General features: G+C 39.1%; 1 protein-coding gene across 2 annotated transcripts in view; it reads left to right on the top strand.

Annotated features, from left to right (window-relative positions):
* Nucleotides 1-4,742: 4,742 nt before the first annotated feature.
* The window catches only part of MED13 (mediator complex subunit 13), a 106,812-nt gene continuing 96,003 nt past the window's right edge, over nucleotides 4,743-15,551 (top strand). The window contains exons 1-2 of one of the 2 annotated variants that reach the window (XM_054510916.2): nucleotides 4,743-5,611; nucleotides 7,605-7,839. In XM_054510916.2, the coding sequence (XP_054366891.1) occupies nucleotides 5,546-5,611; nucleotides 7,605-7,839 (301 nt within the window). In that variant the 5' untranslated portion in view covers nucleotides 4,743-5,545. The remainder of the gene's footprint in view (nucleotides 5,612-7,604; nucleotides 7,840-15,551) is intronic. The other variant, XM_045889301.3, reaches the window with a different exon arrangement.

The raw sequence follows: 15,551 nt of genomic DNA, 5'->3' as shown, positions 1-15,551 counted from the left end.
TTTCTATATTCAACAAAGTAGTGTCTGTGCATTCACTCAGCCTTTTTAAAAAAATTGAATTAAGTACAACATTAAACCATTAACATGACCTTAAGAAAATCAATATTGTCCCCAGGCTCAAGACCACTCACTCCACAGCTTAATTGGTCCTTAACTTGCAGCTCTTGTAGACGTGTATTATCCAACACAGTAGCCACTGACCACGTGTTGCTATTGGGCACTTGAAATATGGCTTATCTGAAATGAAATGTTCTGTAAGTGAAAATACACACACGGATTTTGAAAGGTTTGGTTAAAAAAAAAGGCAAAGTATCTCAATAATTTTTTTAAAAGATTTATTTATTTGAGAGAGAGAGAATGAGAGAGCAAGTGTGTGTGAGTGGGGGGGGGGCACAGGGAGAGGGAGAGAGAGAATCCTAAGGAGACCCTGTGCTGAGCATGGAGCCCGACGACGAGGGGCTTGATCCCAGGCCCCGAGATTATGACCTGAGCCAAAACCAAGAGTCGGATGCTTAGCTGACTGAGCCACTCAGGCATCCCTATCTCAATAATTTTTTATATTGATTACATGTGAAATCATAATATTTTTGTTATATTGGGATAAATATATAATTAAAATTAATTTCACCTATTTATCTTTTTTAATGTAGCTACCAAAAATTTTTAATTACTTTAACTGTCAAAGAATTCATTTATTTTTTTTTTCAAGATTTTATTTATTTATTTGACAGAGAGAGAGTGAGAGAGCACAAGCAGGGGGAGCGGCAGAGGGAAAGAGAAGCAGGCTCTCTGCTGAGCAGGGAGCCCGACCCCAGGATCATGACCCGAGCCAAAGACAGATGCTTAACCAACTGAGCCACTCAGGAACCCCTTTAATTACTTCTTTAGCTAACATTATATTCCCACTGGATACCTCTGCTCTAGACCCTGGGATTTTTCAGAACAGGTGGGGAACATTAGTCCCAAGGTCAGACATTGCCCTTTCCTGGACTTTCTCTGCTTAGACGATGTAACTGTCACCCTTCCTGGAGGCCAGGTACATCCACTGTCCCATTCAGAATGGAGTCCTTAGGGCGCCTGGGTGGCTCAGTTGGTTAAGCGACTGCCTTCGGCTCAGGTTGTGATCCTGGAGTCCCGGGATCGAGTCCCGCATCGGGCTCCCTGCTCGGCGGGGAGTCTGCTTCTCCCTCTGACCCTCCTCCCTCTCATGCTCTCTGTCTCTCATTCTCTCTCTCTCAAATAAATAAAATCTTAAAAAAAAATAAAAAATAAATGAAATTATTAAAAAAAAAAAAAAAAAAAAAAAAAAAAGAATGGAGTCCTTAAAAGGGTGGAGGAGTTAAAGAACAATTTTAAATGTAGATCACTGAGCAAATGCATGTTTCAGAGAGTCAAAGACAATAGGTGATTATCCAAGGCGACGTCTAACATTCACCTTAACGTTCCTGATTGGCTCTCCTATTTTAGATTATTTCTTTTAATTGCCACAACAACGCTAACATTTAGGTGCTATTGTTGCATACATATTTTACTAATGAGTAATTGGAAGTTAGGGAGTTAGCAGGCAGTGGTGTGGAGTTTTGATCCCAGTTGGTCCAACTATCCAATTGAAATATGTAGCAAGATTATGTGCTCCTTGTATATCCTATGCCTTGTCTATATATGACCTGACACACTAGATAGTGAGTATGTGTAGTAAAATGTATAACTTCAACCGTGTAGGATATATATATATATATATATATATATATATATATATATATATATAAATGGAAAAGTCTGGAAAGAAAAACATCAGAATGTTAAAAGATGGTTGATTATGAATGGTGACATTATGGACATTTTTTACATTTTTAAAATAATGTACATTTACATGTTTTTCATCTTTTTACTTTACTGCATCTTCCAAACAAGATACTTTTCTGTATCTTTTTTGATGATGTGTGTATACTGTTTTAATTTATTTCCATTACTTTTAAAATTGCACAAAATAGTATTTTAAGAGAAGATAGGTGGTTACTGACATGTTCTCTGAGTGCTGATATTGATCTTTTCTCTTCTTCCCATGATGTCTCCATTCCTCCCACATTTGGTGTCCTTTTCCTCCACTTGCTTCTCCATTCTGTCTCTCTCTCTCTCTCAATTTCTCTCTTCTGCTTTTTCACCCCTCTCTTTCTGTCTTGCTTCTTTCAGGATCCTCTCTTGAGGTGTTTTCCCCTGGGTTTTCTTCCCTTATCTCCTCTCTCTCTCTTCTTTTTGAGAAGACTGATATTCAAATGAAGGGTCAATTAAATGTTACTTTGCACCTGGTAGGTTTCTGGGAGATTACACCTGCCTCTGGAGTTGTGAGGAAGGTGCTCAAGTTGGGGACTGAGCAATGGAGGGCAAGACTTCTAAAGAGGACGGCTATGATTTAGATAAAATAAAAGGTGGGGGAGAACATTTCAGAGTGACAGAAGCAGTGGAGACAAAGGTCTGAGGATTCTACCAGGGAAAGAGAGATGAGAGGGGGTTCTTACCTTATGGGGTCTAGGAATTGCTGTCTCCTGGTGCTGGCACTCAGTTAGAAAGGATATGGACTTCAACTGATTTTAGCTCCTGGATTAAATTAGTCTTGGTTGTATAATTGACTTTGATATGTGGCCTTTGGATCTGAATTGGGCTTAATAAGATTTAACTGCTTCAAAGGGCTTTATAAGAATTCATTTTATACTTCAAATCTGATTTCAAATGCTACCTACTTTAAAACGCCTTCTCTGACTTTGGTGCTCCTCCTCCAGAGCTCCTATTGTGCCATAGTTGATACATACCTTATTCAAGCAATTACCTCCTTTGTATTTTATCTTATTCTGTGGGAAATGTTTCCTTTATTGCCTCTCTTCAGGAATCCTGAGGGACAGACAGGTATCTTATTCATATTTGTATCCCAGGCCTAGCAAAGACCAGGAAAACACTCAGTTGAGCACGAAAGTGCTCAATAATGATCTCTAAAAGTATTTTATTTTATTTTAGTTATTTTTTTTAAAAAAAGATTTTATTTATTTATTTGGCAGAGAGAGACACAGCGAGAGAGGGAACACAAGCAGAGGGAGTGGGAGAGGGAGAAGCAGGCTTCCCGCAGAGCAGGGAGCCGGATGCGGGGCTCTATCCCAGGACCCTGGAATCATGACCTGAGCCGAAGGCAGACGCTTAACGACTGAGCCACCCAGGCACCCCTTTAAAAGTATTTTAATAGCTAACATTTAGTAAGCACTGTGGCAAGCCCTATACCTACACTGTTTCATTCACCAGACACTTTAGGAGAAAAGTACTTTTAGTATCCTCATTTTACAATAAGAAAACTGAAAGTGAGAGAAATTAATTTCATTTTGGACTAAATTTTACTTTGAAACGAATGGCAGAACTTTTTCTACAGGCTTTGGCTTCAAGATTTGGGCTCTTAATCATCATAGATGAACGAATGGGTGGATGAGGAATGCTTTTCGTTCCATGGCTGAAGAAGTGACCTGGGGGTTCCTGGGTGGCTCAGATGGTTAAGCGTCTGCCTTCAGCTCAGGTCATGATCCCAGGGTCCTGGAATCAAGTCCCGCATTGGGCTCCCTCCTCAGCAGGGAACCTGCTTCTCCCTCTCCTGCTCCCCCTGCTCGTGCTTTCTCTCTCTGTCAAATTAATAAATAAAATCTAAGAAAAAAAACAAAAATAATAAAATAAATAAAATTTTTAAAAAGAAGTGATGTGGAACAGTCCATCATTTATATTACAAAGGCAACTATGATGTCAAATTATGGTAAATCCTAACTCACTAATGTTTCTAACTTTTAAATCACCTTTACTTCTCCCTCCCTCCCTTCCTTCCTTCTTCCTTCCTTTCCCATGGTCTCTCTCTCCAAAACTCTCAGGGAAAATGTTTGAACTCATATACTGAAGTGTAACCTAGTAAAGAACGGAGTGTTTTATAGGAAAGGGAAGTAACATTTTACTTGGTTCCCACTTCTTACCATTCATTTGCAAATTTACAAATACCAAGCACCTACTGTGTGCTAGGAACCTTTTTTTAAGCACTAAGTGGTAAGCAAAACAAAGTTCTGGTTCTCACGGAGATTACACTAGTGGCACTTTACATACACTGACTGGTTCAATTCCTCACAATAATCTTATGAGGTAACGATGACAACAATAATAGATAACTCTTAGCAATGCATATCCGTGCCAGGCACTGGGCTATGTGTTTTATTTGTATTAACTCAGGTATCACAACACCCGTATGTATGTTTTCCCCATTTTACAAATGAGGAAAACTGAGACACAACTGACTGACTCAAGGTTTGAACCCAAGCAAGTGTGGCTCTAACTCCTAGGCTATTAACCATAAGGCTATATTGTTTCTCATGCATTTCTTTCTTAATCTCACAACTTCTAAGTGTTCAAGTTCTATCTCAGGTCTTCTGACTCCCAAGCTCAGGGGTTTGCGAGTGAGAATGCCTGGGAATTTTTGCAACACTTTCTCTTCCGACGAAATCAAACTAATTTCCACTTAATTCTCAGATTTGTGATGTGAACCCTCCTGCACCGTAAATTCCCGGCAAGGAGAAAGATAGGGCCGCAGCCGGGGTCATCTTACACTGGCTGGGGTACCCAGCAGATGGCGCTATCTTAGTAGCCGCCAGCTGGCTGTCCGGTCCCCAGGGCGCACCGCCTCCGCCGAAAGCTTCCCGGCCCTCTCTCACTCCCTTCTCTCTCCTCCTCCCCACGGAGCCCGGGCCCACGTGACCTCAAGGCGGCCAATGGGCGAGCAGAGAGGGCGAGCTGGTCCCTGTGGCCGCCATTAAAGCGAAGGGAAAACCCGTGAATTCGGATTAAAGGGGGAAAAACACCGCCCGCTGGGCCCACAAAATGGGGGTGACTACGGCGTCCGGGCGGTGAGGCCGCAGTAGAGCAGACGTTAGGCCGGCTTGGCCCAGGGACGACACGAAGACACAGCCAGAGAATGGTCTGAGCCCGCAGACGCCGCCACCACCTCCGCCACTGAGGAGATTCTGGGCTTAAGGACATCGCCGCTGCCGGGCCGGGGGCCTGGGCTTCCCTCCCGGTTCTTGCCCTTCCTGCCCCTCTACGGGCGCCTCTCCGCCCGGAGAACCCTACAGGGCTTGGGCTCTGCCCTTTCGGACTCCATTTTAATTATTTATTGTGTTAATTTATTATTTTTTCTTGTGGAAGGAGCACCTATCTCCTCTGTCCCCCAGAGAGGGACGAGCGTCCGCGGGCTCCGCGGCGGCCGCAGTCCGGCCCGCGGGGCAAGCGCGGCGCGGCCCTCCCGCCGGCCCTGGGCCCCGGGCGGCTGGGTGCCGGCCGGGCGGCGGGGGCTGCTCGCGGCGGCGGGGGGGGTGGCTGGGGAGGGCGGGCGGCCCGGCGGCCTCCTTTTCCACCGCTCCCCCAACCACCACCCCCCCGCCCTCCCCGGTGTCTGTGTTTCTCTCTCTGGTCGGAGGCGGCGGTAATGGCGGATGGTGGGTTGTGGCGCCGGCGGCGGCTGCTGTGAGGGACGATGAGTTCCTCCTTCGTGCCGAACGGGGCCAGCCTGGAAGATTGTCACTGTAACCTCTTCTGCCTGGTGAGTGCAGGGGCCGCGGGCGGGGGCCGCGGCGAGCGGGGCGGTGGGGGAGGGGGCGGCGAGGGGCGCCCTTGGGCCGTGGGGGAGGGGGTCCGGGTCTGATCCAGATGCCCGAGTCCCCAGGCTAGGCCCAGCCGGAGCCGACGCGGCGGCGGAGCTCCGCACCGACCCGGGGAACACGTTCGCTCACCCACCATCCTAGGCGCTGGTGTAGGAGTGCTGGCTTTTTTTTCCCTTGTTTCCGACTCTTGCTCACCGTAGTCTTGTCTTCAACTTCTGCTCCTTATCTGGCAGGACACTCGCCTTTCCCTCTGTGTTTCTTGCTTAACTCTTGCTTTTCTCCTTGTTGGCCCTGTATCCCTCCTTAACACTTTCCATTATTGCCATTCTCCCAGTGTCTTTATTCCTCACTCTGTTAATTTGGTTTCCCCCAATAAACAGGACACCGGAACTGAGGTACTAAAAGTCTCGCTTCCTTTTACATTTTCTAATGAGTCAAGCTAACAGAAGATTAGTTTCTCCCTTCGATAAGTTCAGATCTCTCTAAAAACCAGTAGATACCATTTCATATGTTTTCTCTTTAAACTTTGAAAACAGTTTGCCATTTTGACAGTTTCTAGCCATCTTGCTTTTATTAGAACATGTTTGTGTGAGAGTGAAACGGACTAATGGAGGAGGTTCTATGGTTTTGCACTAATTTTTTTTTTTTTTTTCGTATTTGTTTTCCTTGCATTTTTAGAATGCTTGGGCAGGCTGCTCCTCGGTTTATTGAAAAGTCTAGGGAAGCTGGATGCAGGAATGACAAAATTGTATAGGTTGGCCCAGTTCTGGGAACATCCACAGTTAAGACTTTGAAAACTACCAACTGTTGCAGATATTTAGTCCTCAATTGGACAGTAGCTTAGCTTCATCCATGATGTAAAGTTTCGGTGACTTTATTTTTTGTGTGCTAGGAGAAATATTAAGAGAGTATGTGATAGGTAAGTGAACTGAGTGGGCGGAGCACAACTAGTTGGCAAGTGTAAACTGCCAGTCATGTATCAGCAGTTTCATTTTTGGCACCTTATGCTTTGCACCTCTTAAGTTAAAGAATTACTGAATTTCCTCTGTTGAATTTCTTTCACTGTGCCAAATTGGGATTTTTAATGCCCTTCTCTCTTGTAAAATGTTTTCTTGTACAATGTCCATTAATCAGCATCTCTTCAGATGCAGTAAAACATAACAGCAGGTTTTACATTTCTGTCTTCTCTGACTCTATTTTTGGTACTTTTAGGATCAGGTTCTTTGAAAATAGACTAGTACAAATCTGACAGTTCTTTGTGAGCACCTATTTCACTTTTCCTAAAAGGAATATGTGAAGAACTAACAATTTTTTCAGTATAGTTCACATTTCATTAGAGCCATCACTTCTATAAACATGAAATGATGAGTCTTTAAAAATTAATTTTCTGTTACAAGTGTGACACCAGGGAGTAAACGTGACCAGTTGGAACAAAACTACGTGTGCAGTATTAAAGTACATGTTTATATTTAACATTGTTAAGTTTCTTTTATTTTTCTTTGGGACACATTTATTGCTATTCAGTGACATGTCAGTGTTAGTATTTTAGCTGTTTTTGTTCCTTTCCTTAAATTTTTGGTTGAATGATCAAAGAATCATTTTTTTGGTCAATCTGCTTTAACATCTTAATATATATTGAAAAATTGTAATGTCTCAGTGAAATAAGGGGCTTTAAGAGAGAGTACTATTGGGGCGCCTGGGTGGCTCAGTCTTTAGGCGTCTGCCTTTGGCTCAGGTCATGATCCCAGGGTCGTAGGATGGAGCCCTGCATCCTTGCTCCATGGGAAGCCTGCTTCTCCCACTCCCCCGCTTGTGTTCCCTCTCTCACCGTCTCTCTCTCTCTGTCAAATAAATAAAATCTTTAATTAAAAAAAAGAGTTACTATTGACTTTGAATGAATATGCAGTAATAATCATGCTTTCTTTTCTTTAGGCTGACTTGACGGGAATTAAATGGAAAAGATATGTATGGCAAGGCCCAACTTCTGCCCCTATTCTGTTTCCGGTGACAGAGGAAGACCCCATTTTGAGCAGTTTTAGTCGCTGCCTTAAGGCAGATGTACTTGGTGTTTGGCGGCGAGATCAAAGACCTGGAAGAAGAGAATTGTGGATATTTTGGTGGGGTGAAGACCCCAATTTTGCTGACCTTATTCACCATGACTTGTCAGGTGAAAGCAACTTATTTCTAACTAATGATATATAGCAACATTGTATACTTTTTCTAAAAATCATTTATATTACAAATTAAGATTTTTTTGTGTGTGTGAAACACTATTAAGTGTGAAGCCAGATAAAAATTGAGCTTACTGTTATATTTCACTGTGGTTATTTTATTTTACTTAAATTATCCATATTATGTCAGGTTTTAGCCTTAAGTAACTGTTCTTTCACCAGCCAGGTTCCTTGTGAATTTCATGCAGACAGGGCACAGGGAAGGCCTGTTACCTAAAAAATGAAATGGGGGAGCATAAAGTTGCTAACAAAGTAATTTGCAGGCACATGTAATTCACCATTTGAGTCCATTCTGCCACTGCTCTCTTCCCTATGATTATGCAGACAGTTGTAGGAGTATCTAGAAATACTGTAACTTTCTCATGTGTTTTTTTCCAAGGTATATATTTATTTTGTTATTAATTGTCGTTACATTAACATATGAAAGCATATGTTAATTTTGTTATTCTTGGAGAGTGATTCTTTTGTTTTAGATACTGTTCCTTCAAACACTCACTAAAATGAGACTAGTGCCAACTTGTTTAGCTTTTTTTTTTTTAAGATTTTATTTATTCATTTGACAGAGAGAGAGACACAGCGAGAGAGGGAACACAAGCAGGGGGAGTGGGAGAGGGAGAAGCAGGCTTCCCGCTGAGCAGGGAGCCGGACGCGGGGCTGATCCCAAGACCCTGGGATCATGACCCGAGCGGAAGGCAGACGTTTAACGACTGAGCCACCCAGGCGCTCCCAACTTGTTTAGCTTTTATGGGACATGGAATCATACTCTGAAAAGTTACACAAAAATAATTTTATTATGAACCTATCAATAAGACTACTTCTGTCTTAATTTCTTGACTTTTATGACCAAATGTTACTTTAGAAAGAGAAACTGTAGCTCTTCATGTAGTCACTGAAGCTTGTGTTTCCTTTAGACTCTTAAGAGTCAACGTTAACTGAATCTTTGGTGATAGGAATGTAAATGATTAGTTATTTGCTGCAAGGTACCAACGACTTCAGCAAGATGTTTGGTAATGATTCTTGACAGGTAAATTAAGGATTTTTTGATAACTTAAAAAAGCATTCTTATTTGAAATTGAATACTCTGAAGTTTCTATTACTGTCCATTTGACCTGTAAGACCTATTTTATTTTTGGATGTAATGTAATCCAGGTGACCGTCTTAAACAAGCTCTTAGTAAGACTAATGTTTCTGTAGGAATGTATGTGTTACATTTGTTTTGATAGTTCCTTTTACCTTCTAATGAACAAACCCTTCACTGCTAATCTTTGAGAGTGATTACAATTTTTTTATGATAAATGCTTTCTAGCTTTGCTAGCTTTTCTAATAAGATCCCTGCTGGAGATATTAGTCCTTAGTTCTGAGTATGCATTGTAGTTCTAAATATGTAAAGTGATGTGTTTACATATGTATGTGTATGTACAAGTATATGATATATATATATGTCAGGATATGAAATTTCTTTATTAAGCTTGCTGGCTTTTTTCTTCCATTCACTTTGGTATGCTGGAGTTATTTTATTCTTTTAAGTGGTCATAAAGACCACCTTAACTAAAATGTTTGGAGACTGTTTTAATGTTATTGATAAACTATAAACTATATAAACTAGTTGATAAACTATAATGCTGACTTGGGGATTTCAGTATTAATAAAGTTGGCAGAGGGGCGCCTGGGTGGCTCAGATGGTTAAGCGTCTGCCTTCGACTCAGGTCATGATCCCAGGGTCCTGGGATCGAGCCCCGCATCGGGCTCCCTGCTCAGTGGGAAGCCTGCTTCTCCCTCTGCCTCTGCCTCTCTCTTTCTCTCTGACTTTCATGAATAAATAATAAAACATTTAAAAAAGAAAAAAAAATAAAGTTGGCAGAGTATTTGAACAGACCACTTTTCTTCCAGATTTCGTGTAATACATTTTGTAGAATCAAAGATAATTTTAACAGATGTGTAGTATTTAGTTTTACCATCATAAGACTAGTATTTTGAAAGTCTATTAAAATTAAATGTGAGCTGTTTTGATGTATATTAAAACACTATGTGGATTTTTCCCTCTAGATTCTTGTTATGAGTTAAATATGTTTTCTCCTAAAACTGGGCTACAGTTTAAAAAATAGCTTCTGTAGTTTAACTTTGCTTTTTTGCATAATTTAAAAAAAATGGTAATACCTGTAGTTTAAAATATTGATCTTGAATGTGAATGAATATAATTTTGGAAGATTAGATTTTAATTGTTAGATTTTGCTGAATGCCATTGAATGATAATTAACTTTAAAACATTTATCAGAGTGAAAGCAGTTGAAATAGCAAAGCAAAATATATTAGGAGTAGTATGTATAATTGTAATTACCATTCCAAAGCCTCTTCTGTACTGTTTTAAACAATATGTGTAGTCAGTGGTATTTATGTAATGTTTTACCTTTTTCCCCCCCCAACTTGTCATTTACTTTAGAATGTTGTTACTTAAATCAGACATATCTTAAAGAATAATAAGGTCTTTTCAGATGGAGTATATTTGTCTCGCCCTTTTCTTTGCTCCAGGGACACCGTCTGCCTCCCTTTTGGGATAATTAGTCTGCCTCTGTCTCTCTAGCTAACCCCTTTTTCATTTCTTCCCATCTGTGGCACTCTATTCCCTTCTTTTAAGCTCCCCTGAGAAGAGAGCAGCTGGACAGTAGGGGTGGCATCAGCTGCAGGAGGCAATCCTGAGTTCCAAGTGGAGGTGTAGCACTGAGGAAAAGGGAACCGGAAGGACCCAGGTGGTAACTAAAAAGCTGGTTAATTTAGTATGAGCTTGCTTTTTGCAGGCACAGGCAGTGCCCTTCTGTTTGGTTCAGCACATACCTCATCTTGTTACTGAAATGTTTGTGATTATGGTTTTATTTCCCTTCTTGATGAGCGAAAGAGGGAAGGCATTCTACTTTGCAAAGATTAGAATTCTGTTTTTCTTATTAACTGAAATATCCAGTGATAAAAGTACAGAATTGCCTTTGCTCAACCCCCTTAATTCTTTCGTGTCATCCATAGTGTATTTTAAAAAATAAACTTTTAATTTTAAAATAGTTTTAGATTTACATAGAATTTGCAAAGATCGTATAGTGAGTTCCTGTATAACCCTCACCCAGCTTCTTTTATTGTTAATATCATATATTGTGTACATTTTTCACAACTAATGAACCAATATTGATATGCTGGTATTAACTAAAGCCTGTACTTTATTTGGATTTCCTTTATTTTTACCCAGAGTTCTTTTTCTATCCTATGCTCTCATCCAGGATACTACATTTAGTTGTCATGTCTCCTTAGGCTGTTCCAGATTGTGATATTTTCTAAGACTTGCCTTGTTTTGATGGTCTTGATAGTTCTGAAGAATCTGATCAGGTTCTATAGTGCATTTTAAATTTTGCCTGTCTGAATATCATGTAGCATGTGTTTAGGTCATTTTCTTTTCAAGGTGTAGAAACAATGTAAACTTACGTTATTGCTAATTGGTAAAAATCTGTTATAGCAAAACAAATCTAATTTGATACACACTTTAAACCCTCAGTACTTGTTTTGTAGCAGTAGTAGTCAGTACTGTTTAGTGATTTGCAAAGACCTAATGATTTTTGGGTTAGGATTTTTGCTAACTAGTATTGCCTAACTTTAACATTCCAGGAAGAGATTTGTTCGAAATATCCCTTGAATCCCAAAGTCAAAAACTAACTTTTTTTTTTAACTTTTTGGTCTGCTTCCTCTGAGAGAATGGAGAGTTGAATTAATATGGTTTGATAGAAGAAGGATTAGGGAACAAAACTTTTCTCTGATTACAGCTTTTTAAATTTTATTTATTTATATATATTTTTTTAACTTAAAATTTGTAGCAGACCTCATTTAGTGGTTGTATGATAGAGGTGTAAAATCGGTTCTGGGAAAATTTTAACTTAATTCCTCTGCTCACAAGTCTCTATATAATAGGTAGGAGTGGTTCTTTTAAGTGTACTATTAGTTTGCATCAAAGCCAGGATTGTTTTATTACCATTAGTGTGTCCTTGATGGAGAAGAGTTTTCTGGGTATTTTTCTTTTGTGCTTTAACCTTTTTGGAATTTTATTGCTGTCATTATTGGCTTTTAGTCTTTCCCTTAAAACAAAAATAAAAATAAAAACTACTCCCTCTCCTGAGGTTGCATCTTTAAAAAAAAAAAAAAAATCATAGCAAGCTAGACTGTGATGAGACTCTGAGAAAACTGATACCTTGAGACTAAAAAACAGACTCAGGGCTAAAAATATTTGTTATTTTTTCTGGCTCCTGTGGTGTATATATGGGATTTTAGCAACTTGTCCAAATACTTTCATTATACCAGAATTTCATCATAATACTGTCAAACTAAATGGGCCATTGGTTGCTCTTAGAATTTAATTTTAGATTCTTTTATTGAAGGATATTATAGTGGAATTTAACCTTAAGTGGCAGCTTTAACAGGATTGACAAACAGATAAATAGCAGCCAAGTATAGGAATCTAGTGTCAGCCAAATAAAAATTGTGTGCATGAAGTGAGTTAATTCATTTCTATCTTCTGTTCCATAGTTTACTTGTGACGAACTTTTTGTATTGACTAGTCTTCTAGGAACACTTTTATTTGTCATATTTCTTCTGTGTACTGCCCATTTTGAGCAAGAACATATATCTTTTAAATCTTCAAATCAAAGATAATCATCAACATATACTCAGCGGATTTTTAAACCAGAGTTTTTCAGGTTTTGCCATAGATCAGTGATGCTGCCAGCCTAAGGCTCTGAGTAATATTTGTTGAATGAATGGCTATGAATGGGCAATTATTTAAGACAAACACTGAATTAGACATTTAAACATTTCTCATTTTCTATCATTTTTGACCCATTCATTATTCATTAGTATATGTTGTGTTTTAAAAGCTTGGCAGAATTATTTAGGAAAAGAGTCCATTTTTACTGGTTTATTACTGTGGAGATATTTAAAGATGTCAGTTTTGAGAAAAATGTTGAATACGAGTACTAGGTGTGTCAGCTTTTTCATTTTTTTTCCCCTTTAGTGACGGAATTATTTTGATGACCTATCACATAGTTTGTCATCACTATAATCTGTATCCTCAGGAAAATATTTTATGGTAATCAAATTTAGCATTTGAACTTTTGCATTGTTTTCAAATATTTTGTAAAAATTTTTCAGGGAATGATGAAGAGTTCTAATGCTAAGAGTTCTAATGGAGGGGCGCCTGGGTGGCTCAGTCATTAAGCGTCTGCCTTCGGCTCGGGTCATGATCCTGGAGTCCCTGGATCGAGCCCCGCATCAGGCTCCCTGCTCATTGGGAGGCCTGCTTCTCCCTCTCCCTCTGTCCCTGCTTGTGTTCCCTCTCTCGCTGTGTCTCTCTCTGTCAAATAAATAAATAAAATCTTTTAAAAAAAGAATAGTTCGGGTGCCTGGGTGGCTCAGTTGGTTAAGTGACTGCCTTCGGCTCAGGTCAGATCCCGGAGTCCTGGGATCGAGTCCCGCATCGGGCTCCCTGCTCGGCAGGGAGTCTGCTTCTCCCTCTGACCCTCCTCCCTCTCATGCTCTCTGTATCTCATTCTCTCTGTCTCAAATAAATAAATAAAATCTTTAAAAAAAAAAAAAAGAAAAAGTTCTAATGGAAAATTACTATAAACAAAATTTGAACCTATTTTCTCTGGGGATACAGATACAAGAGGAGAAAAACATTTATTTAAATGCATTAAGCAGACTTTTTCCATTAGGCTATGGTTGATTAAATTCAAAAGAGCTAGGTAAAGATTTGCTATATGTTCCCTTCTACCTCCCTTCTCTATTATGATACTGGTGTTGAGATTCAGGGACTGGTTTTAATTAGTGTAAGAGGTGCATATCACTATCTTGGGTGGGTTGGTTGTACCATTTCACTTTTCATATCTGAATACACATGTAGAGAAGTACTTTTGCTATGGTTATTATAACAGGCTATTAGAAGATTGGCTGAGTAGACTCTTATTTCTGGGTGACCCCCCCGCCCCCACACACACCAAAAACAACAACAACAAATCTTCAGACTTTTCATTGAGTGTTATTAGGACTTATTTCCTCAGCAGTGAAAAATGAAATTGTTGCTTTAGTATAATAGTTGCTTAGTTACTTGCTATATAGGTGAAGATATACTTGATATTTGTTGGCTTAGAAAATCCTTACAGGTGTCCTTTCTTTTTTGTTTTATGCATAACTCCCATTTAGTGTTAATGAAAATTGTGGGCGTTTGAGGATATAATGTAAAATGAGGATTAAGTTCACCTAAATTTCTCTAGATAAAAGCATTAAGTTCCCTAGAACTAGAGTTTCCCTAGATAAACTTTAGAGCAATGAGGGAGAAATGCTTGAAAATTAGTACTGATGAAATTTTTAAACTATATTTAGTATTCTTAAATCATTTAACTTCAGGTTTAACTGAGATAGATTTTTAAAATAAAAATCTTCAGAATTTTATGTAAAAAATGTATGCAAATTATTGTATTAGAGGCTTTTACTATTCCAAAGACTTTTTTATTTACTCTTTGTGGGAAGAAGACCAATTCATTCTCAAGTTTTAAGTGAATAATTTTCTGATAATTAAAGTTTATAGAGACTGAGCAACTTTGATATGTAATGTAACAACTCTATGTCTTGGATCTTGTGGCTTTAAAACTTAAAACTAGCTAAAAAGATTTTGGTAAACGTTTGTTGTATAGGACAAATGTTACAACCATTGTGCTTCTCAGAAGGTAAGGATTTTTGAGAAGGAAATAAAAATAAAGTATACTAAATAGATTACAAAGAAGTGAAGAACTGGGAGATATTCCCAGCATAACTGGAAATTAAAAACATGCATATTTTTAGTAATCATAGATCACAATTTGAGGTAAAACTCTTAATGTGACTAATTTTGAAATGACTATGATTAGGCTGAAAGCAGATTGATTAAGATTTATTTTTTTTCTCTCAGCAACTCACAAATGTACTTGTGATCTAGACCCTTAAATAATGAAAGTGAAATCACTGTGTGCCATTTCCCTTTTCTCCTAGACTACTGTTTTCTTTTTTTAATGATTTTTTTTTTTAAAGATTTTATTTATTTATTTGAGAGAGCGAGAGAGAGAAACAGCATGAGAGGGGATAGGGTCAGAGGGAGAAGCAGGCTCCCTGCTGAGCCGGGAGCCCGATGTGGAGTCCCAGGACTAAAGACTCGATCCCAGGACTCCGGGATCATGACCTGAGCCGAAGGCAGTCGCTTAACCAACTGAGCCACCCAGGCGCCCTGTTTTCTTTAATAAAGTGAAACTTGTGAAGTTTTGGCTTATATAGACATATATAAGGTGGTCTGCAATATAATAGAATGTAAAACCTCTTTTCCTTTAAAATTAATGCTTAATATTAATGATTTAAAATTATTCCAACTCTCAAGTCATTTTTTTAAAGCTTACATCATTTTTTTTTTTTTTTAAAGCCTGCCTTTTTGGAAAAATAATTAGTTGGCTTGAAAGACTTGACTAATTTAGGAAACACTTTAAAGAACAACATAATATCAACATTAACCTTTGTAGTGCCACAAATTTCTAGTGCAGTTAAAGTCCACTGTCATGCTTTTTAGTTAATGTTTAGTCTGTCCATTTGTTGTGTA

This window comes from Mirounga angustirostris, unplaced genomic scaffold (genome assembly GCF_029215605.1).
Source record: "Mirounga angustirostris isolate CCGP_5_RB_7025 unplaced genomic scaffold, mMirAng1.0.hap1 SCAF_17, whole genome shotgun sequence".
NCBI lineage: Eukaryota > Metazoa > Chordata > Mammalia > Carnivora > Phocidae > Mirounga > Mirounga angustirostris.
The sequence above is the reverse complement of the archived record's forward strand: the minus strand, read 5'-3'. Positions and strand labels throughout refer to the sequence as shown.